Here is a 25,059-nt window from a genome sequence, read left to right as displayed (position 1 = left end):
AACAGGAAGGGCCCCCATTCCTTAAAAATCGCTAATTATCTAAAATCCGTCAAGAGATCCCCACATTCTCAAATCATATATTTTCTTGTTCCAAGGTTATATCAAGACAAGTTCTATTGTACATGTGATTTGGGCCCCTGGGGTCAGGGTTGAATGCTTTTTCTTATATTGTCTAAGATCTTTAAAACTGTTGAGATTCCCACCCCCAAACCATTTATTTTCCTGTACCCATAAGAAGGGTCCCTGGGATCAAACCTGACCATGACCAGTCATATGTAGTCTTATATCTTGAAAATTATTAAGATCTCAACCCTCAAACCATATATTTTCTTGTACCTTGTGTCAAAACAAGCTTGCATTTGATTGTAAATATGAGGAGGGTCTCTGGGGTCAAGTCTGCCCTTTGATATATTTTCTATTATCTTGAAATGAATTGAGATTCCATAATTCAAACCCATACATTTTCTAATTTCGTAAAATTATGCATATACATATTGGAATTTCACAAATGTTAACATTTGTCTGTACCCTTCAATATTTCTTAGTAGAACAAGGAGCTGAGGTGAGAGATGTCTCCCATTGGTCCTCTTGTTCAATCTTTTTCAAATATACATGTCTTTTATTATGATTCCTTAACAGGAAAAACACTAATTTATTTTTTCAGATGAAGGGCTATGTTTTATTCCAATAAACAAATTTTTTTTTTATTTCTCAATGCTTACAGACAAAGCAGAAAATGTGTTTGTGTTCTAAATGTTCGATTGTTTTTAAATTCAATAAAAACTATTGATAAACAAGATGTGTTTGTGAAACACTGATGCCCCCGTAAGGCAGCTTAGTTTCTCAAATGCAAGTCAAAATCCAGACCAAAAGATAAAAAATGTTGTTTCCCAAAGAAAGGCCTTGTCTCGAGGAATATACCTGTGAAATTTGAAAGCCCTAGCTACAACTGTTTAAAAGTTATGGCGAAGGTTAAAGTTTTTTAAAGTAAGTAAAACGTCAAGGCCAAGGTCAAAGTTGTCGGTATTCAAAGGAAGGTCTTGTCACAAGGATAACATATGTTAAGTATGAAAGCCCTAGCACCAACCATTCAAAAGTTATGGCCAAAGTTAAAGTTTTTTCAAAAGTATGTCAAACTCCTTTGTCAAGGTCAAAGGGTCAAAGTGGTTGGTATCCAAAGGAAGGTGATGTCACAAGGATTACATATTTGAAGTATGAATGCCTTAGCATCAACCATTCAAAAGTTATGGCCAAGGTTAAAGTTTTTCAAAAGTAGGTCAAACTCCTAGGTCAAGGTCAAAAGGTGAAAGTGGTTTTTATCCAAAGGAAGGTCGTGTCACAAGGATTACATATGTGAAGTTTGAAAGCCGTAGCTCCAACCGTTCAGAAGTTATGGCCAAGATTAAAGTTTTTTTCAAAAGTAGGTTTAATTCCTATGTCAACATCAAAGGGTCAAAGAGGTTGGTATCCAAAGGAAGGTGATGTCACAAAGATTACATATGTGAAGCATGAAAGCCCTAGCACCATTCGTTCAAAAGTTATGGCCAAGGTTAAAATTTTTCAAAAGTAGGTCAAACTTCTTTTTCAAGGTCAAAGGGTCAATATGGTTGGTATCCAAAGAAAGGTGATCTCACAAGGATTAAATATGTGAAGTACGAAAGCCTTAGCATCAACCATTCAAAAGTTATGGCCAAGGTTAAAGTTTTTCAAAAGTAAGTCAAACTCTTTTGTCAAGGTCAAAAGGTGAAAGTGGTTTTTATCCAAAGGAAGGTCTTGTCACAAGAATTACATATGTGAAGTTTGAAAGCCGTAGCTCCAACCGTTCAAAAGTTATGGCCAAGGTTGAAGTTTTTCACAAGTAGGTCAAACTCCTAGGTCAAGGTCAAAGGGTCAAAGAGGTTGATACCCAGAGGAAGGTCGTGTCACAAGAAAAACACATGTGAAGTTTGAAACCACTAGCACCAACTGTTCAAAAGTTATGGCCAAGATTAAAGTTTTACAAAAGTAGGTCAAACTCCAAGGTCAAAAGGTCAAAGTTGATGCTATCCAAAAGAAGGCCTTGTCACAAAGAATACACATGTAAAGTTTGAAACGCCAAGCACCAACTGTTCAGAAGTTATGGCCAAGGTTAAAGTCTCATAAAATTTTGCAAAAGTGGGTCAAACTCCAAGGTCAAGATCAAAAGGCCAAATATGATGGTACCTAAAGAAAGGTCTTGTCACAAGGAATACACCTGTGAAATATGAAAGTCATAACTCCAACCAATCAAATTTTATGGGCAAGGTTAAAGTTGACAACAGAAAGAAAAAAAAGGTATACAGACAGACAGGACAAAACCAATATACCCCCGAGATCTTTCGATCCGGGGGCATAAAAATAATGCAAAATTGATTTCCAGTTTTATTTACTATATCAACTTTAGTACATAAATTAGGTTCTTAAGCTCTACGATTAATCGTTGATGTTTTAATACCTTTTAGTCCCAAATAAACAACAAAAGATAGTGTTTTTCAAATTTTTTACATGTTGTGGAAAATGTCAAGTCAATGCACTACAAAATGAGAAGCTTAAATAGTTCCACACAGTATTCTGTAGATAGTCCTGACTTAATTTATAGCGTTTTTGCCCAAAAGCAAAACACAGGTAAAAAGAAATTAAACAGTATATGTGTATGACGTGAAACAGTTAGTTATGTTTTAAAATCTAGTAAATGTACATGTATATCTGAACTGTCACAGTTTCTAAGTGTACCTTTCAACAGCATCCAAACATTTTGAAAACCATCTATTCCAACACTTTGACCATCCCGGTAAAATTCTTGGTCTAAAGCATTTTGGCATTCTTGACTGATCATTGTGGAAAGGGTTAAAAGTTTGGTCTGCCTTCTTCTGCAGTGAATTCAACTACAAATCCTCAACCCCATAGTTCTGCATATTTTCATGTTCATCTAGACCAACTGGGTTTTTTAACTGCTCTGAAGTCTGTAAAATTAAAGGGTAGACTTAAAATGTGCACAGACTATGCCTAGCCCATGCATCACTCAAAAATACAAGCTTTCTGTTGATGTCTGAACAGAATAAATAATGGAGAACAGCTAAATGAATTGTGTTGAGAGGGTCCAGAATATTGAGGTCCTTTATATGATAAAAAAGTTGTAAAAATATACAAGAACCCCATCGTACTGGTCTCTCCAAAGTCTTTCAAGCGCAGATTGTAAGTGATTTTTCCAATAAGCATACCTTTGTTAGACTTCATGTAGTCAGCCACGGAAATATTTTCCATACTTTTTTCTGATCTAACCCGATGTGGTAAACCATATTTTTCCACACCTGACAAAAAACACTGCACTACTGTTCCAGCTGTATCATAAACACGTCTGTGCAGTCTGCCAGCTTGTCTCTCACAAACACAATGTGCATCCATTCGATGTATGCTTTCTCTTAGTCTCAATCTAGAAACCCTTATCCCTTTTAAAATTATCACCTGTCTTATCAACTGTCTTAAGAGATTTTTTTCCACAGAGGGGAAAATGTTTTAAAATTTCCCCGAGTTTTAAATCTAGGACATTGTCGAATATTTCGGAAAAATTCATTTTACTTTATCCATACTGTGCCATTCTTCTGTAAATACATGTAATTCTTTTAGATATACTAAGAGAAGGTTCGAATTGTTGGCAATTGTGCATCCGTTTTCAAGAAACTTTTCCAGTGCTGTTGTTTTTGGAATATCTTACTTTGGACGACTACAATGAGGTCATACCCTTTTCGACGTTACAGCTCCATAACACACCTCTTTCTCAATCTCACCACATCTCTGGCATTTGAGATCCCCAAAGCCTGGAATTCATATGCAGATAATTTGCATACAATATCCAGTTATTTTTCAGCTCTGAATCTATCATGAAACATGAGTAAATTTAAATCCTCCAATACCTTTTCAATCAACCTTGTGGAAACTGCCGCCATTTCGTTTTAACATTCGGGACATTTAAAATATGAACCACTGCATATAATTTAAGTATACCACAGCATATAAATATGAAACCACATCGTATAAAAATAGACCCACAGCATTTTAATTATGAAACCACAACATATAATCATGAAACCACAGCACATAATTATAAACCCAAAGCGCATAATAAACACCCACAGCATATAATAATAGACCCCAGCATATAATAATAGACCCAAAGCATATAATTATGAACCCACAGCATATAATAAAACACCTAACATAAGGCAGCCATGGCGTCCCATACAACCGTGTATACAAATGTAATATTCTGTGATTGAAGTCGCAATTAATTTCACATTCATTGCACAGCATAGTTAATATCTAGTTTTGCAAATTTTTCTCATTTTGATAAAGTTAATTGTTGATGTCTTGTATTTCATATAATTCCATGCACGTTGCAGTTTATTTTTAACTTTTTTTAGTGATTTGTTTTTAAGGTGAAATATCCCTCTGCACCATTTTTTTTATAAGTCCCAACATTGATTTTCATCAACAACAGTATCAATACATTAAAATGGAAAATATTTTGAAGTATGATGCGTTGCTTACTTTTTCAGAAATGAATATTATGTCTAATCATGACATGAAGAAAATTTGATATGGTGAATAGAAAGATCAATAATTTTTTATCTCACCATAAAATTAAAAATATGAGGTATATATGAAAATAATATTTACTATCATACCTATCTAATTCACATTAGAAAACATAATGAAGCGTTGCTTTTTAAATCAGAATATCACATTGTTTTCTGTGCTTGTGAACTAAGAATGCAACCATCTACAGGAGTTATCGTTACTCAAAATATTTTTAGCAAAAAAAAGATTAATTGACTATAAAAATTCTGCATCTGATAGATTGAATATTGGAATCAAGATTACTTATCACATGATTTCTAACTGAAAACTGTGAATTCCCTTTATCTTCTACATAATTAAATGATACCTGTAAATTACGGGAAAAGAAAGTTTGAATTAATTACGAAGTCATAATGGATCTACCAAAGGACTGTCTAAACTCATTTACTATATCTTGACCTTAATTCCTTTCATTATAACATTATCTTCTGTTCTTTCGTCATATAAGAGAAAAATTAAGATGAAATATATTTACCCCTTGTTAGTTTTTGCAAACACTAGTTTTCTAATACGTAATGGACGCTTATCAAAAGAATCGTTTCAGGAAATGACAGGATCCTTACAAGCTTACAGTAGAAAAATATTATGTTATATGTAGTTGAGAGCTTCATCTTAAAAGTAGCATAAGCAATTTTAAAACATACAGCATACATATGCATTCTCTTTCGTTTAAATTGTAGTGATCTGTATTGGATTTCGGGAACATCTAGAAAGGTCATAATGAAAGGAAACTGGAATAGGAATGCTCCCCTCACCATTATTTCGGGCGACAATCTAGTTGATCCAAAATCTCTTCGATACGATGTGACTAGTCACCGGTACGTTATTCTTTGTTTCTAAACCAGTATTTTTGTGTGTTTTTTTTTAACAATTGAAAAAATACATGAATTAATTATTATCTAACTTCCAATTTTTTGAACCTAAATGTGTGAGAACCTGACCATTCATTTTGAATTATGTATATTCAAAGTTGTTCTATCATATGAATATCGTAACCAACTAAATCTTAATCCATTCTCAAGTTCAAAAAAATAGGTTTTCTTTTCTTTCTAATTATAGAATATACTGGCTAGATAATTCATATATTAGAAGCTCAATGACCGATGGATCGGATATTCAAAGACATGTCATGGCATCGGTTGCAACACATATATCTATTTCCAAGGTTTGTCAAAAATATGATTAACATAGTCTTTTTAAACATGTTAATTTTTCTTGAAAGAATAGTATATGTGATTATTAAGAATGTCTCGGATGGTTATAAGGACTAAGAAAAAATGGAAGAGTTAATAACAAAAAATCAATGCTTGGCTGGTAAGAATGAAATGGTTGATCATGTTTCAACTTTTTCTTTCTGAATCTGATTTGACCAAAAATTGTATGCAAGTATTTTATCTTTATAGGACTATTTCGGTTGGATAGGTGGTAACAGTACATACTTTGCGAGAAAGACTTCTGTGTCATATGAAGTAGAAATAGAAAGTGGGATGATAAATCAATCACATATAACCGTGTTCGATTCTTCCCTTCAGCAGGATAGAAGAAGTATATTTTCCATAGTCTTGTTCAATGATTTAAAAATTAGTTTGAAGATTGAAATTGATTCTTATTAAAAATGAATATGAATGTAGTGTTTTCCATTCTTAGTACTTGTTTGATGATTTTAATAATTTTTTCTTCAAGTCTTTACGATCTGCGAAATTTTCATGTCCATATGTATCTCGATTTAGAAAATATTTATAAGAATTTTTTAGTATTTTGTCCATTAACTATTTTTTCATACAAAAAATTACTTTAGAAAATATATATTCGACTTAAAATATAAAAATTTCTACACTTCAAAATGTAGGCAGTTGTCAAATACTGAATGGGGGTTGTGAGAACATATGCGTGCCGAATCAAAATAGTCACAAATGTGAATGTGATTTTGGTCTACAGCTTAAAGAAGATGGAACATGCAAAAGCAGTGAGTATTATCTATAAACTCATATATTTTATTGAAATAATCAAGGAAAACCTTCGTAAATCTTTTCAATCTCATTCTCTTTTCTTTCTCCCTCACACAAACAAACACATACGGAGGTACATTTGTGTTCCCTCTACAAATTTAATTTATTGTGTATTTTACTTTATTCATTTTTAAAAATTATTTATGATTTATTTACATGTATTGAATTCTTTACTTATCTAATTATTCATTTATAGGTATATATTCGAGAAATTTTATTCTTGTATCGGACACTTCCCATGGAAGAATCCTTCAAATTGACATCAACACAGGAAACATAGTTAAATTACCTACAAGTATACGAGATTCTCGAGGAATTACGTTTGATAAATTAACAACAGAGATCTTTTACTCGGAAGCCTCAACAAACACTATAATGTCTACTACAGTCCATGGAGAGAACACGTCTTTGGTCTATGCGACAGGTATTTTAGTAGACCAGCGAAAATGCATGAATGATGAGCTAGTTTAATTCTCGTTGAAATCCCCAGTTACTTGTAATTTCTAACTAAGCTCTGCGATTTATTTTTTATTAATATTACAGGTTTAGCTATCGCACATCGTATCGCCATTGACTATTCAACGGGAAATATTTACTTCACTGCTGCAGTGTTTGCCTTTCAAAGTAGCTACATTTCAGTTGTACATAGAAAAAATTTATTTAAAAAAACTTTGATAGCAAATCTGTCGAGTCCAGAAGATATCGTCGTATATCCATCAAAAGGGTACGTAAATAGCAGTATTTTTGGATAAAACATGATAAATTAACTCGAGCTTCTTCAGAAAACATTTTTTTTTTCCTGTTCAATGTCTAAATTTTACTTTTTTTCATGTTAACCATAAAGGGTGTCTTTATAAATTTGTCCTTTCCCTCACTTAGATTTTTGTTCTGGACTGAAAATAAAATGGCAATAAGCAGATCGTATATGGATGGAACATCAAGAATGTATATTGCAAGAAATGATACTGGATGGCCGACTGGTCTGGCCATTGATTTTGCCGGTGAGCAAAATTCTTCTATTTTAATTACTAGTAGTTGAATGTTTTATTAAGTGAGGTTGTTCTTTCCTAAACGTAAAATTTTAATTTATCAATATCGTTTTAGCCAACAGACTCTATTGGGCAGATGGTTTGAAGAATACCATAGAGTATTCAGATCTGAATGGTGATAATCAAGGTATTCTAATAAAAGACGCTGACGCCCAATTGATGAGCGTTATAGTTCATGGACAATATCTCTATTATACTGCATGGAATCGACAGTAAGATTTCTAAATTAAAATATCTCTATTAACCTCTAATTATTTTTTATGTGTAGTATTTATCTATTTTCATTTCAAGACTAACCCTTAACAGAAAGATATTTTCTTTCAAAGAATGCATGATGCATACAATGCATTACATTTAGATCATACTCAGTAATCTGGAAATAGAAACTCCTGTAAAAGTAACTGGCATGTAGAAAGTCGTTGAAAGTAACTGGCATGAACAACTTTTATTCTTTTTTCATTATTTTATTATCATATTTTATTATTATTTTTTTGAATTAGATTTCAAGTCTTAGCAATGTCATTCGAAGCTTTTTTATTTTTTCAAATCTACATTGACAGACAGTAAAGAGAATGTTGACAAAACTATCCCTATTGCTAGTCTTTAAAATGATACAATTCATAACTTTTTATATACGTGACGTGTAATCAGATTGAGAAAAAAACCAACAAAGTATTTTTCCTTATCCCAAAATGGCATTATTTAGATATTCGGATTTGGATAAATTAAAATAAACGTGAATTAAGGTAGCCAACATGGGGGGGAGGGGGGGGGAGGGGGGAACTACAATAGAGACTCTTTACTTCAATACCAAGTGTAGCCTACACTGGCCTCAGCAAAACTAAACATGTTTGCTAAAAATGTTTACTATGACATCACACAAAAATATCAGTTCTTCAGATTACCACAAAATGAAATGATTTACTATTTTAAACTGTCGGATAGCTTTAAACTACATCCATACTTATTAATGCATGCATTTTTGACGTAGATTAAATCCCACAAAGGGAAATATAAACAATTCACTGCATGATCGGAATGCGCTTTTCAATGTGACGTTATCGTAAAATTCAACGCAGTTTGTATGCAGTGAGAGGCAGATCAAGCTATATTTTTATACATTGGAAAATGTATTTTGTAATCATATTAAATATTATTTACAGATTTATGAGACTATTAACTTTGATGCGATGTTTATTTTATAATTTAATTCATATACTTTCCAAACATTTCCTAGACAACTGATGCAGACGTATATTTGTTTGCAGATTAATTACTAGTCATAGGAGACAATTACCTGAACACATTGGGTAACATACGGGAATAAGTTCATCTGAACTGGTGAAATAAGTGAAATTGTTTTTTGGATTTTTAACGCAAGATAGCTACAGCACAGTCAATCAAAATTACTCAGTCTTGAAAATTCACTTTGACTAACGTTGCTTATCTCCCTTAGCATATGACGTCAGTAAGGCCCAGTCGCTGTTCAAAGCTATGCAATGTTTTCAAACTATCATGTCATTTTGCAGCTTAATTGTAAAGAATATCATAATCATGGCTTTAACCTTGTATAAATATACGATCTTCAAACAGGCTAGTATTTCTTTTTAAAAATTCCATTGCATATTTGCAAGATGTTTGCATGTTTTATCAGTCAAAATGTGATCATTTTCATCGTTTGACACTTCGATCTATTGAGAGAAAAATAAAGCGATCGAAAGAGAGAAAGAAGAGAGAGAGAGAGAGAGAGAGTAAGAATGAATTAATTCATACATTGTAACCAGGGCAGTTGTTTTTATGAAATCATTTATTTACAACCTAGTTTTACTTTCAAACAGAGTCCATCTCTGTCAGTATGTCACTTTTCTTGACAAACGATACGTACCTGCTGTGTAGTATCACATGGCTTTAAAAAAAAAAAACAAGAAAACAAATTTCTTGGGTTACTGTTTTATACAATTTAATCAACTATTATCATTTGACACTGTCTTTATATTCACTTACTCATGTACAACATCACCACCAATACCCGATCTCTGCCCCCCCCCCCCCCCCCCCCCGTGTTATTTCTTTCTTTTTGTAATTGAAAGTTCTAGAAATAATCGTGTCATTTTTAAACACACTGCAGATGGGTTAAAAACAACTCTAGCAAGAACTATACGTTAACTTGTACATATGCGAGTTAGTGCAAATGACGTTTAACATGTAGACCTATGTATTAAAAAAGGCAGCTCTAACATGTGGAAATATTTCTATGAAGAATAAGGGTTCTACCAAATGTAGATATTGAATGAATTAGAAATCGACTTTTTTTTATTTAGTAAAATTAAATACAAAAAATACAAAAAAAGTACGTATATTTCCCGACAATTTGTTAAAATATTTATCAAAGATCAGTATTTATGATCGTATACAAACCTATTTATTTTTCCTGTGTGTAATTATATTTACGGTTTTTTTTATTAGGGATATAATTTCAAAAGTTTTATCACCTGATAAAACAGTTAAAAGAACATTAATATTAAAATTGTAATCTCGCAAATGATGGATGAATTTGCAAACTGATCACGGACTGTACTGTTTACTACTACATAGTTACCTAGCATTTCAAAAATCGATATTGTCGAGTCAAACCGTGACTGCACAAAGTATCGGCATCGTAACAATCTCACTTGCTCTGGGCTCAATATTTCTTCGTTATTTATGTTATATTTTTTATAAAAGAATACGATCATGTCATAAACTCAGGGATTCTATCGCTACATGTATATCGTTTTTTGCAGCAATATGTGTGTTTCGGATCGGGGAAAACGAAACTTCAAAGGCATTTTCAGTGGGTCGCGCTTATCATGGACTTCAATACCACCGCCCCCGTGTTTATTTTTGGGATTCACGTTAGGGATATTCCACACATATGTGTCATATATCTTTCTTTAACAGAATATTATAGGCTTAATCAAAATTTTTTTCTAAGCAGAAAAGGTCACTCTTAATAAATTGCTCTATTCTATTTTGCATTATGCGATTTTTCTTGGAATAAAAAAACGGCTTAAGGACATTGGCAAGGTTCCTGGTTATTGTATAGAATTTTTCAAGAACTTTTGGGTAGGTTTAAATGTACTAAAAAGGCTATATTCTGGATCGTTTTACCTACTAATCCAGCATTCTTTTTTAGATTTTGTCAAATTAGTGTTTTTACAATTCTTAATGCATTTCCTATGTAAAATGTTGATAAAAGGGACCTACATAAATTTTCACCATAATATTTCTTCAAAACCCATTTATTTCATACAGTTTTTGTATTGTATACATTATTGTAACTTCATTTCCTATGACTTCTAGATATTTTGGTTGAAAATGTATATATAGAAAAAAGACATGGACATACCGGCACCGATCATCATTTTTGAGTTGCGTCCCTTAACAGCTAAAATTGGTCAAGTGACTGGTTGATTGTTTTTATCATGTAATTGACTGAATTGATTGAAATACATTGTCGTAAAAATATTGGCATGGATTTATTTTTAACTTTTATTCGTAATTACTAAATGCTGATTCCTTCACACGAGCTAAGAACTGTTCTCAGTCGGCATGGTCGACCTACCTTTCAGCATATGTCACATCTTTGCCCTTCCCAGCATACTGAGCATAACTATGGTAAATGACGACCTGTTTGCTCTTTGTCCCTGAATACAATGTACAACAAAGCCATTACTACTTTTCTTTCTTGCTGTATAGAAGATTCTACCCGTTGAAGGAAGTACACGTGCTTTTGTTTACCTCTATAACATACGCTTTACTGGTTTTCACCGCTTAGAGAATTCTACACGGGAGATCACTCTCAATCACTATTTTACAAGTGAAAAAACCCATGTATTAAACCTTTTTTCTCCGGAAAGCCCTGACTTGCCAATGTCCTTAATAACTTTTTTTAATGGCACAAAAATCCTCTTGGTATGTCGTATTATGTGTATTAAACAGGGAAATATTTTTTTGTTTCTAAAGGTTTGATGTAGAGTAAGTAATCGAAGTTGTAGCTTAATTTAAGCGTAATTTTATATAGGATATTCATCAGGATCATCCTCCGATAAAAAGCTCCAGTTTAGAGTTGCCGTGCCTTATTAACGACTCGCTCAAACTGAATGGACTGAACTACAAAATCAGATAACTCAACTGAAAGCATAGACACATTTATATTTAAAAAAATAGCTTAACTTAACAAGATAAAATATGGTAGAAATACATTAATCTAATGCTCTGTTTACATCAGTGGGCTCTTGTGACGTCATAAAACCACAAAATCAAGAACGATAAGCGGGTAAGAAAAGTAACAAGTGGAAAAGTTTTCACGTTTATTTTTCAGTAGAACAAAGGCCAAAAAATATTACTACTCGTAATTTAACATTCTTTCATACATAGCTTTATGTTTAAAAAGTGAAATCCTAGTTTTAAGAATCGTTTCCTATTACCTTTAAAGGGTAATAGAAATATCTTAATAAATCGATATATTGCAAGGGTATACCCTCAATGGATCCTCACAAGTTTTGACACATAACTCAAGAAGTATGGAGATATTTGAAAAAAGCTGCGAATCTGACGAAACCTTGCAAATGAATAATAATATCTATAATGTTGCTGAATTGCAAAATTTCAACATAATTACCGTCTAACAAATGTAAATTTGCAATTAGATAGTAAAATCAATACATGTTCGAAGTATTTTTCAAAAACTGCAAAGAGTGTTGAAAATAATGATAAATTTAAACTAGAGCTGAGCTCGTTGCAAAGCAACGAGTAGATCTTCCGTTGGAGCTGCGGGCAGGAGAAAGTGGCCTTGAGTGAAGGCCATGCCATATTCTAAGGTTATAAGCAATCTTTTTGTAAGGGGTATCAACAAACAATGTTTCACTCTGTAGTAAAAAGACGATAAAGGAATAACGTGACCTTGAACTTGTCCAAATGACCTTGCGAAAGCCATGACACTCTCTGGTTATGAGCAAACCCCATCTGTGTATTACTGACTCGAATTCACACATGTTCTTACAGTCCATACATCCAGTCAAAACATCTTATCCTTAGTGACCTTGAACTTGAGTTAAGGCCATGTCACACTCTGCATGATACCAGTAATGTTTCACTAGAAAAAAGACGGTAACAAATTTATAGTTTCTCATCCAAACTCATCCAAATAACCTTTCATCAAGGCCATAACACACACTGGTTAAGTAAAATCCCAATCTAGACTGGATAACTTCAGCCATGTCCTTTCAGACCATAGATCGAGTCAAAAAATTTATTAGGTTCAACACAATGATTTAAGGATTCATTGTGACTGTTTTTTGTCCAGTTTGGATACTGAACAAGACGTGTTTGTGAAACATTTATGACCCGGTATTGCAGCTTATGGCAAAGGTTTAAGTTTCTCAAATCCAAATCCAACTCCAAGGTCAAAGTCAAGAGATAGAAAATTATGTTTCCCAAAGAAAGATCTCGTCTCTTGGAATATAACTGTGAAATATGAAACCGCTAGGACTAACTGTTGAAAAGTATGGCGAAGGTTAAATTTTTTTGATACTCAAGTCAAATGTTAAGGTCAAGGACAGATTAACGGTGTTCAAGGAAATGTCTTGTCACAAGAAGTAGACATTGAGATATATGAAAGCCCTAGCATTAATTAATCAAAAGTTATGGCAAAGGTCAACGTTTTTTTTTCAAAAGAAGGTCAAACCCCAAGGTCAAGGACAACAGTCAAAACTGTCGGTACTCAAGGGAGGGTCCTGTCACAAGAAACACACAGGTAAAAATATGAAAACCCTAACACCAACCGTTGAAAAGTTATGGACAAAATTAAAATGATTTAAAGGTAGGTCAGTCTCTAAGGTCAAAGGTAAAAAGTCAAAGCTTTTAATTTTTTTAAAAGTACGTCAAACTCCAAGGTCAAGGTCCACAAGTAAAAATTGTTGATATCCGATGAACAACGTTGTCACAAGGAATACACCTGTGAATGTGACAACGCTAGTCCCAACCGTTCAAGATGTATTGCCAAGGTTAACATTTTTAAAAGGGGGTCAAACTCCAAGGTGAAGGTCACAAGGTCAAAAATATTTATTCCCAAGGAAAGGTCTTGTCACAAATAATTTCGGATGTGAAGTATGAAAGCCCTATTGCGAAAGTAATGTTCATTGAAAGTCCCGTTGGCCCCCATTTTTTGTTGCAGTATAGTCCCGTTGCCCCCCCCCCCCCCCCTTCCACCAGGAAATAAGATTTTGAGCAATTTTCCTTTTTTTGTTTTGGTTGTGAAGTCTTTACAGGTAAGTTAATTTTTTTCTCTGACTCCCCCCCCCCCTTTCAAAAACGATGCTACGTCCCTGAAAAATAACATGTAGAGATATCTCTCCTGGCATACAGTGTATATAGAGATATTGTCAATCAAATGGCAAGTTCAACGCAATAGAGCAATAAGAAACTCGCCGACAGTTGTTTTTTTTTTTTTCAATTCCAAATTGCTTTTTAATTTCTACAGATATTTATATTCCTTTTAATGTAAGTTCCCGGATTATTGATGGAATAATTTTAGTTACATGTCAAGTTTAATATTATGGTGTTTGTGCTTTGTAGCAAGGATTGGCTAAATACTTATAATTTTCTATGATTGTACCGAAAAGTAGACACGTGTTTTAAAGCAGAGCTTTATTCCTGTCGTGTAGATCTAGAGGTCTTTGTGTATAGATCATAGGTAAAAGTACTCGTACCGAAGATCCCATCCCTTCTAAGCGATATTATTCTTGCTTATTATTACGCCCTTTGCAGTGGCGGATCCAGGAATTTCATAACGGGGGCGCAGTAGAGGGCGGGGGGGGGGGGGTGCAGTTTTGGGGGCTGCATATCGTGACGATGACTGACCAGGAGGACTACCCGTTATAAAAACATCTCATTATCAACTCAGCGGACCTATAATTCACTTTAATATGTGCTGTAAATCAATCAAATTATTTCAGTTTAACGGATATTTTATTGCAAAGATAATGGGAAAAAAGGCTTTGGATTTTGAATTTTCTGAATTTCAAACGCTCGATATGCATATATTTGGGTCGGCTCTTGCATATGCTCTTATACTTAAAAAACGCGCATGTTCTGTACCTGCATGCATGTACATTGTATGTGCCCGTAAAACCTTTAGAGAGCTGATAAATTTGTTCTGATTTTCAGAAAAAATAATGGGAACCTATAGATAATTACATGTACATGTTTATCATTCTGTTCGCATACAATTACAAGTTTAGTAGAAAATAATGATTTGTTCAAGGTTAAGTTTCTAATAAATTTATAATATTCAAATGCAGTTACGCATGTATGTCTCATTCTACATATTTTGGAGGTGGGTGTGAATGTGGGATTTTGTATTTCCATACGCGCGATATGCGTATATTTGGGGTGCTTTGTATATGTATATATACAGTTGTACATTTCTAGGGCGTCGACAAAAGAACGTATATTAGATTGCATACATGTACATTTAAGTTTCAAAAGTTCCATCATTAGTAGGAATTAAGGTATCATATTTTCAATTGTATTTGAAATAAAACAGACAGTTACCTCGATATCGAGAAATAAATAGTTTAAAAAAATAATTAATGCAACTTTCTTGTAATTCAGCGAATAAAATTATTAAATGAAATGCACTAGCGACTTAATCAAAAATGTTATGAAATAATCTGAAAGATTCAACATATTTATCCACTCATGACTTAGTTTACAAAATGAATTTGGAATGGCCATTCTATAGGGTTTGTTTTTAGTGTATGACCGTAGGTCGCTGGTTCACACGGCGATTGATCCCAGGTGACCTCCTTTGCCACGTGATAACATACATAATTGTAAACACACAAGGTGAATGTAAAAGGCGTGCACTATGCTTCAAAGTTATGTTTTATTTGCTCAATGTATTGTTTGTTTTATATGATAAGAAAAAAGGTTATCTTTTTTTTCCTTTTTAGTAGACTGGTTTATTCGACTTTCAAAAAAATTAAATAAACAGGAAAGTTTTGTCAGTAAATAACTTGGAAATAAAGCACAGAACACTTCAACAACCTTATTCTAAAGAATATTAGCATCTAATATAGCCAGGATTATTATTCATAGTAACTTTTTTTAGTTACACGCATGGAGAGCTCTCGTTTACTTGCTAAATGAAAACAGTTACCTGTATATGGATCATGCTTCTAGCTCATTTAAAACACAAAACTAGAACAAAATAACATTTCCTTGAGACCAATAAGATGTTAAAGAACAACTTTTTTACGGCAGCCATTTCGAAATATTTACCATTTTTGAGTTATAAAGCAAAAACTTTAAATGGCTCCATATCCCTTATTTTAGGGACCAGTCCCTTTTTAATGGTGTCAAATAAAAGGCCTTACAATTGTGCACAACTTTTATTCTACATGTCACAATGTTTTTAGTTTAGAAGATAAAAAGGAAAATATGTGTAAATTTTCGCTCTTTTAGGCGTTATAATTTTTTACCGCTATATAGCGCCATTTTGAAAACAGAAATCGAAAAACAAAAACCGATTGTGCATAACTTCAATCCTTTTATTATTCAAATTTGGTAAAAATTTCTGCTCCAACTTTTGTAGTCTCGGAGCCTTTGTCTGGAAATGAAGGCCCCTAAATTTTCATTTAAAGGGAAATAATTCAGAAGCGGAAGTGACTTTATAATCTGTTTAACAGCATTCTGATAGAGTTTTGTAACGTCTATAAACTCTGCAAATTGGATCAAAATCCGTTGAGAAATGAGCGAGATGTAAGGTCTCAAAGTTGGCGTCTAGAAAGTAGAAGAAAATAAGAATAGCTAGAGCAAAGCAACGAATAGGTCTTCCGTTGGAGCTGCGGAAGGAAGAAGTGACCTTGAGTCAAGGTCATGCCACATTCTGAAGTTATACATATAAGCAATCTTGTAAGGGGAAGCAACTTACAATGTTTCGCTAGGGAAAAAACTGTAAAGGAATGTACTTGACCTTGAACATTCCAAATCACCTTGCGTCAGGTCATGACACACTCTGGTTATAAAACCCAATCTGTGTGTTCCCGACTTGAAAAGTTCACAGTGACATATGTTCTTTTAGTCCATACACCCAGTAAAAATTTTTATCCTTAGTGACCTTGTACTTGTCACACTCTGCATGATACCAGCAATGTTTCACTAGTAGAAATACGGTAGCGAATTTACAGTTTCTCTGTCAGTGACCTTTGCTCGTCCAAATGACCTTGCATTAAGGCCATAACACACACTGGTTAAGAGCAATCCCAAGCTGTGCTTTCCTGACTGGATAAAATCAACCATGTTTTTTACAGACCATACATCGAGTCGGAATAATATGTTAGGTTCAACACAATGATTTAAAAATTCATTGAGAATGTTTCATGTCCAGTTTTGATAAGTAGTAAAACGTAGAGAACGGTCCTTTGGATGAGACCGTATAAACTATAAGGTCTCGTGTTGGGGTAAGTGCTAGCATGAAAAGTATCTGTCATTTTACTAATTTTGAATTTACCGGGTGGCAGTAAATACAAAATTTACAACTTGACAAATTTTGTATTTATTGCCACCCGGTAAGTTCAAAATTTACAACATGACAGATCCATGGCACTTGATTCCACCTCTAATTTTAAAAGGTTCGTGTTTGCCTGATTTGTATTGTTTGAGTGGTCTTTTAAGCTTGAATGCTGATCATTTTCTCCGTATTTTATCCCTTACTGCTCAAAGGCTGTAAGTACCATGTACATAGTACATGTATAAATTTTCAGTCTTTCGCCATTTATATCCTATTAAAATTTTATTTCACCTATTTTGTTAACATTAAATTGCTGGAAATATAGTCAAAAAAATCCGGAATGAAAATAATAAATGTTGGAAATGAAATTATTAATTGTCGGAAGTGAAATGCAAAATTCCGGAAATCAAATGCACCAAGAAGTATCCCCCCAACACCCAAAGAAACTAATAGTACACACTTCGACGCTCAATTGACCACTCCAATGAACACATAAAATCGTTACATTCAGGTTTTAGAAATGAAATGAAAGACCCTAAGTTAAAAGTTTATAAAATAGGAAATCTTAGTCACGGATATTCGTTGCAGACCTTGTTTTTCATTCATTTGACGATTCGCGAATAACAAATGTCGTGTATGTTTATTGGTTTACCTTGAAAAAGGTTGTGGATTTCTCTCGGAATTCAACACCGGCCCTCACATACATGTATACGTACCTAAACAAACCAACCGATTGCCATTCTCGGCTCTGAAGGAAAACATTGTATTCTTTTAAGGGGGGGGGGGGGGGTTATGGTTTACGAATCGTGATGAGAGGAAATTTGATCACATGTCAGTCCATTAAACATGAAAGATTATTTTGGAATATTTGTATACAACTGCTTGGCTTTCTTAGAACCAAATTAGTATTTGTTAGAAAAATTAAATAATTATTTAGCTGTTTAAGATTTGTTACATATTTGTAAGAACCACTTTATTTACAAAACAATGTTTCATCCTTTTATGGACACCGTGATATACTTGATTGGCTGTTTAATTACTATTCGGATATATTGCCATTCAAAGGACTAACCCATTTTTTTTTAAATATTGCCAAGGGTCCTGGTCTAAAACAAAAAGGCAAACCCAGACCATGCGGTTTTATTTAGAACACGTAAGTCTGAAAACGTTCGTTCATTGAAGTTAATTTGGAAAAAAAAGTCCGACAGTTTTCAACCTCGTTTGCTATAAATTACCAAATCGGATCTTTTTGCTCTTTTCCGCTTTCTAACATTTTCCCCCTCTCTATGGCCATTTTTAATACAAAAAAAACAAAAACCGATGTGCACAACTTCAATGCTTCTTCTTTTCAATTTTAAAGGGTTTTGTGCTCCAATTTTTACAGTCTCAGAGCCTTTGTCTGGAAACTAGAGTCCTTAAAATTTCAATCAAAGGGGAATTACTCGTGAACAAAAGGTAATTTCCGAATTGTATTAGTATTCTGAGAGTGTTTTAAAAAGTCTAAAAGCTCTGAAAATTTGAACAAAATCTATTCAGGATTAAGGAAGATATGAAGCTTCAAAGTTGGCGTCTAGGGAAAAAAAAGAATAACTAGATACACGTAAAATTACATTTATATCTGCTCGTTGTAAAGACACCTAAAAATTTAACATGGGTCTTGAAAAAGATTTTTTATTCATAAAAAAAAAATGAAAAGAGCACAGAATTCACAAAGAGAAAAAAACGCTCAACCTCATTGACAAAGATGAAAACGTAAATTTAACCAAAAAAAATCAGATATAGTCGGGATTAAACCAAGAACGCCTACGTGAAAATTTAATATTGAAACCACTAGCGCAATGTGCCAGTCATCGATGTTTATCTTGCACTTATTGCCTGAAGTAACGAGTGTCAGGCAGGTTAATTTTTTTCCATAGTGCGGAATTATAGGATGAAAGCTAGCCAGCTAAATTATGTGCAAGTACTGGTAGATTTACATTGGAATTTGTAACTTGAGTTTTTACAATATCTGGAAAGTTTTAACAATATCTGGAAGCAGAAGAAATAATCTGTTACTGATGAAACTATTAAAAACTATTGTATTTAATTCCTTTATTCTTTATGCATTCAATTTTTTATTCTATGCAATTGCAAATGCAGACATGTCCATGTAAACTTTTTCGTACTTCTACACTACTACCAGTAGTCCATTTGTCTACAATAAAGGTGGGTCACAATACATTATTTCGCGCCAAACTTCATGAGTAAATCTTAGCGCCTTTTCTTTGGAATGTGAGTGTACTGATAGGTTCAATGAAATTTTAAAAAAGTGTGTTCTTATAGCCAGATTTTCGAGCTTAAGAATGTATATTTATCACACTGTACATATAACATATTGTATATGGGCAAGTAACACTAAAGCTGTGAATTTGCTAAGTTTTCCTACATGTTTTATATTCTTGTTTACCCAAAAGTGGACTGTTCCAATTAGTAACACATTCATGAAAAGACTGGAATGTTTCGCTACAAAATACGTCTCACCGTACGACGGTCAAGACTCTGATACCTTTAACTTTCAGTAACCTGCATCTATAAAGAAATATTAATACCAACTTTATTAAACAATCTTCCCATTTTTTTTCTAATTTTTGTCGTTTTCTATTCATGTTATATGACACAAACCCTGCATGCATTTGCCATGTAATAATTTCTTAAAATATTGATTGTTTATCCAACAATGCCTTAACATTTCATTGATCCTTATGGTAGTATTATTCAGCCAGACGCTCGACTTTTTCCTTAAATTTCGACCTGCTCGTTGGCGTTTACGGAGACAGACGCCATTTGGGTCCCCGCTTCAGATTTTAAATTGTGAATATCTAGAGTTTTGATTTATCAATTTTAAAACAAATTATATATTAAGCCTTTTCAGAAGGGCCTTTATAAACCTTATTGATATAAAAGAAAAACATTGAAAATCAAAAAAAGTTTAAAAAATCAACTTTTCAAATTTGCATCCGGTAACGAGCAGGAGTATTGACGACGAACAAAAGGTCACGTCTTGGCTAGTATTTATCACGATCTATAATCCCTGAAAGTTTCACATTGATATCTTTTACTGTTTTTTAGCTTATCCGCGGACAAAATGTCTTTAAATTCAGAAAATGGTCCGTAACTTGGCACCGGAAGTGAATTTCTAAAAATAAATCTCTCGGATAAAATTACTTCAATTACAACACATTGTTTCCGCAAATTTCATTAAAATCCATCCAGTACTCTTCGAGAAATCGCGTGCACAAAATTAGATGGGCGGAAAAATAATTTTTATAATAATAACTGGATACTCGTTGCGAGCAACGAGAGGTCTTCCGTCCGAATAACCATCCTTTTATGTGATATTCTTTGTATGTAAACATTTACATTTCCGTGAAGACGTAAGATCTTAATAAGAAACAGTTTTGTTTGTTTGTTTGTATATTGTTTACACTACTGGACGAAAAAAGTGCTGAGAATTCCAAATTTTACTGATAATGTTTTATAATTACTGATACTATGCTGTTCTTGCTGATAAATACTGATATTTACTGTTATTCTTACTGTTGTTACTGATAATTTTAGTTGTTTCTGATAAATACTGATAATTACTGTCGTCTTTACTGTTGAGTTTGATAAATACTGATAAATACTGTTGATGTGCTGTCGATGCTGAGATTTACTGATAATTACTGTGGTCATTGTTCTTTAGCTGAGAAGGTGATAAAATTGAGCTTAGGGTTGCTAAATCCTTCTTCAATCATTACTTTCTTTTTATTTAATTTTCACAACAACATTTTCATGTTTCTTCATATTTACTGCTTAAATTGTGACAAAAATTATGACACTGATGTCGAATACAATATGGTTGTGAAAATCTTGACAATTATAATTATATAAAGTTAATGAATTAAATAAAATTGTCAGCGTAAAGGCAAATGTTTTCCAAGAATCTATGAAAATAGTTCATGTGATTCGGACATTTTTAGAGAGGACAAACAATCATTTTCTTTTTTAAGATGGCCTTACGTGATAGCATTTTTTTATTCTTAAAATTTCCCAAAGATATGCATAGTTTTTTTAATTTTTTTTTTAATGTTCGGTTTTTCTGATCTTTTTCCCCCTGAAAATCTGCCCGAAACTGATAAATTTTATGCTTTTTAAAAAAAAAATATATTGAGAGATGAAAACAGGGGTGAATATATCTGGAGGCACATTTTTTTATTATTTTTTTTAGGAATACGTAATCCAAGCATTCGTAGATCGTCCCAGAATATAACTCTGGTACATGTTTACACATGTGCAACCGGCAGATGGGGGCTGATCAAAAATTATTTGTCAGAATTATAGTAAGTGCACATGTAATTTTGATGTTGGTCTCTTACAATTTCACAAGTCCCCACATAATACATTTTTATTCAATAAGTTTTAAAAATCTCATTCATTTAATTTAATTTTATGGAATGGAAAATAAGAAATGGGACCTACTAAATGTAAATAATGGATGATTAAGTTGATCGATTTTAATAATGTAAGGTCACAGATCTGAATGGAATACACTTTTAAATTGACTTGTATTGATCAGAAATCGAAGATCAACCCGTGATTTGGCTTTATTGTGTACATGTCCTAGGCACTGGGGCAGAACGGGTACAACATGTATATTCCATGTAAGTTGTAGTGGTCAGCGTAACAATGGGCACTAATTACCTATTGTTCTGCGTCTGCGGACACCGGTGTTAATAATAAACAAATGAACCTACACTGTACATGTACTTGCTTCTTGGAGCGGGAACAATCTTTACGGACACACAAAAAAATTAATATTTGTTATCGATTTTGTTGACAAATTAAACTTATAGAAAAATGTTTAGCAAAATAGGACACACTACAAAATAAAAAAAAGGAAAAGAAATGAAGTTATATACATTGTACAAACTTATTAATTAAATGAAGCAACTTAAACATGTTCAAATAAAATAAATTTATTTTAATTCACGTAGATCTTTGCTCAGTATTTAATTTCATTTGCTAGTTTTACGTACATTTCTTGAGATAAAGTTTAAAGAATATCAGGGGGGAGAGTGCTACATGTAAATTCACTTGAATCTCTGTTAACAGTGTTTAAGGGCCTGTAAAACGGAGACGAGAAATCGATAAGGAAGACTTCGACTTTGTGTAATAAATAATTATGCAAAATTTATACGAGATATTTTTTTTAAAAAAGATGGTTTAGTGATTTAGCAATTTGTGTAATGATATAAGCATCAACTGTTCACAATTCAGAAACGCGAAAACTCCACATCGCTGAATCCGAGAAAAAAATATGTTATGAATTATGAAAGTCAGTAACATGCTGATCGCACTCATAAATAAATGTTATTATAATAGATGAACTTTGTATTGTTCCTTGATTCTCTAAAATAATTTATACATGTATATTATAGATATTAAGTAATTATTGCATGTATAACTTATGGAACTTAAAACTAAAGAATCAATCTTGCGCCTATCAGCTTAGTTAACAGTCTTTCATCCTCCCCCCTTTTTTCTGCTACAGTCTGAATAACTAATTGAATCATGTCGCCTGTACTTTGAGTATATTGGTCTCGCACAACGAGAAATAAAATGGACAAAAAATATTATATTCTCTGTACAAGGTTATTTCTAATTTTACTCAATACATATCGTAAGACATACAAAATGTACTAATATTTGACCCGATTCTCAAAACGAAAGTAGAAACTTCTACACGTTGTGGACATGTGAATATTTAACACGGTGTTTTAGAACAACCGAGTAATTTCAAGTTTTGTTTTATTTTGTTTTTTAACTGACTGACCGCGTACAAGCAGGTTATTAATTTTTTTTAAATTGATCTAGCTGTTACCAGTAATTACGTACATCGTACTAACGAAGAAAGAAAGATGCGTATTTCATTGAATGAAAATCACACTGCATAAGATTTCTAGTTTCTGATGGCTTAAAAAAAAAACAACAACGATAAGATAAATAGTTTGATACCACAAAATGATATTAAAAAAAATGCGAGGAGACATAAATTATAGAACTAGAGAGCACTAGCTAAAAGAGATAATTCGACAAATTTAAGATCATGATTAAATCTTATTATTTGAACTTGTCACATTCTTCATTAAAAGGTCATAATATGTGTTTTATAAATAGATTTTTTGTGAGAAATATTTAATACTGCCTTGTTAAAAGGAGAATGGTTTGTAAAGGGGGGGGGGGTCTCAACTAACAGAGCAGACGGAACCCATGTTACTTGTGAAATATTCAGGTTCTCTACATGAAAATATAAATTTAATTGCAACCATTGACTGTATTAAAGATGCTTACTAAAAGTTTTAACGACAGTACATGTACACGCGGAAAAAAATATGAGATGGGATTTAAAAAAAAAAAAACACCTTTGTGCTTTGGAATGAAAAAAATATTTTAAAAAGTACCTGCATAGGTAGAGTAACCACAGCATGAACATCCCCCTTTCAGATATTGACAAAAAAGGAGAAATATAAAGATAAAGGAAAACATAAACATTTATGATCTACTTTTAACATTAAGATGTAAAAAGGTAATAATAAAATAAAAATAAATAAGCGAATAATGAAACGTGTAAACAAATAATTCATGTGACTTTTTCATTTAGAATTTAACTAGTAAGTAGATTGTTTTGAATTTTGTTGATAAAATACTTTCTTTAAAATAATTAATCATCACTCAAGCTTTTTTTAGCACCTTCTCGGCTAAAGAACAATGACCACAGTAATTATCAGTAAATCTCAGCATCGACAGCACATCAACAGTATTTATAAGTATTTATCAGACTCAACAGTAAAGACGACAGTAATTATCAGTATTTATCAGAAACAACTAAAATTATCAGTAACAACAGTAAGAATAACAGTAAATATCAGTATTTATCAGCAAGAACAACACAGAATCAGTAATTATCAAACATTATCAGTAAAATTTGGGATTCTCGGCACTTTTTTCGTCCAGTAGTGTTAATGTCTCTCTCGAGAATTTTTCACTCACATGGAGATGCCACCACTTGCCGGTGGAGAGCTGCAAATTTTTGTCCTATACTCGGCACTTACGGCCATTGAGCATTGAGGGATCTTTTTCGTGCCAGCACCTACTGCGACACGGGACCTCGGTTTATACGGTCTCATCCAAAGGACCGGTCTCCACGTCCCACAGTGGGATTCAAACCCGCGACGTAAGGATCAACTCCTTACTCAGCGTCTCTAGAGCAGACGCTCTAACCACTGCGCCATGCGGGCGACAAATAAGAAACAGTAGAATCACTATAAGGCCTTCCGTGAAGACGTAAGACCTTAATAAGAAACAGTAGAATCACTATAAGGTCTTCCGTGAAGACGTAAGACCTTAATAAGAAACAGTAGAATCACTATAAGGTCTTCCGTAAAGACGGAGGACCTTAATAAGAATAAACTTAACCATCAGAATCAGTAAAAGGTCTTCCGTTTTAACGGAAGACTTTAATAATCTTAACCATCAGAATCAGTAGAAGGTCTTCCGTTGGGACGAAAGACCTTAGTTAGATTTTTAACTTGATTATGTCATTGCAATATTGGAATTCATAGATGACCTCGATACTATAGGTGTATTTGCTAAAATCACGTGACAGCCACATCATGTTACAAGTCTTAATAAGAAATCTAGTCGTCTGCAAAATGTAGTTTCGAACCACATTGTATTTGTCCGATGAGGGTGAAGTCCTAAAAAGAAT

At 33.1% G+C, this 25,059-nt stretch overlaps 1 protein-coding gene across 1 annotated transcript in view; it reads left to right on the top strand.

The window, feature by feature from the left end:
• LOC133176948 (low-density lipoprotein receptor-related protein 4-like) overlaps window positions 1–25,059 on the top strand; it is a 59,329-nt gene that overhangs the window by 7,640 nt on the left and 26,630 nt on the right. Inside the window, exons 4-11 of the mRNA XM_061312012.1 lie at window positions 5,337–5,474; window positions 5,716–5,821; window positions 6,060–6,201; window positions 6,506–6,622; window positions 6,862–7,089; window positions 7,209–7,275; window positions 7,545–7,666; window positions 7,770–7,926. Of these exons, the coding sequence (XP_061167996.1) occupies window positions 5,337–5,474; window positions 5,716–5,821; window positions 6,060–6,201; window positions 6,506–6,622; window positions 6,862–7,089; window positions 7,209–7,275; window positions 7,545–7,666; window positions 7,770–7,926 (1,077 nt within the window). The remainder of the gene's footprint in view (window positions 1–5,336; window positions 5,475–5,715; window positions 5,822–6,059; window positions 6,202–6,505; window positions 6,623–6,861; window positions 7,090–7,208; window positions 7,276–7,544; window positions 7,667–7,769; window positions 7,927–25,059) is intronic.

Source organism: Saccostrea echinata, unplaced genomic scaffold (genome assembly GCF_033153115.1).
Source record: "Saccostrea echinata isolate AGI-Se365-2 ecotype Australia unplaced genomic scaffold, CSIRO_AGI_Sech_v1 ptg000085l, whole genome shotgun sequence".
In the NCBI taxonomy this organism is placed as follows: Eukaryota; Metazoa; Mollusca; class Bivalvia; order Ostreida; family Ostreidae; genus Saccostrea; species Saccostrea echinata.
Note: the sequence above shows the minus strand (reverse complement) of the source record. Positions and strands in the feature narration are given on the sequence as shown.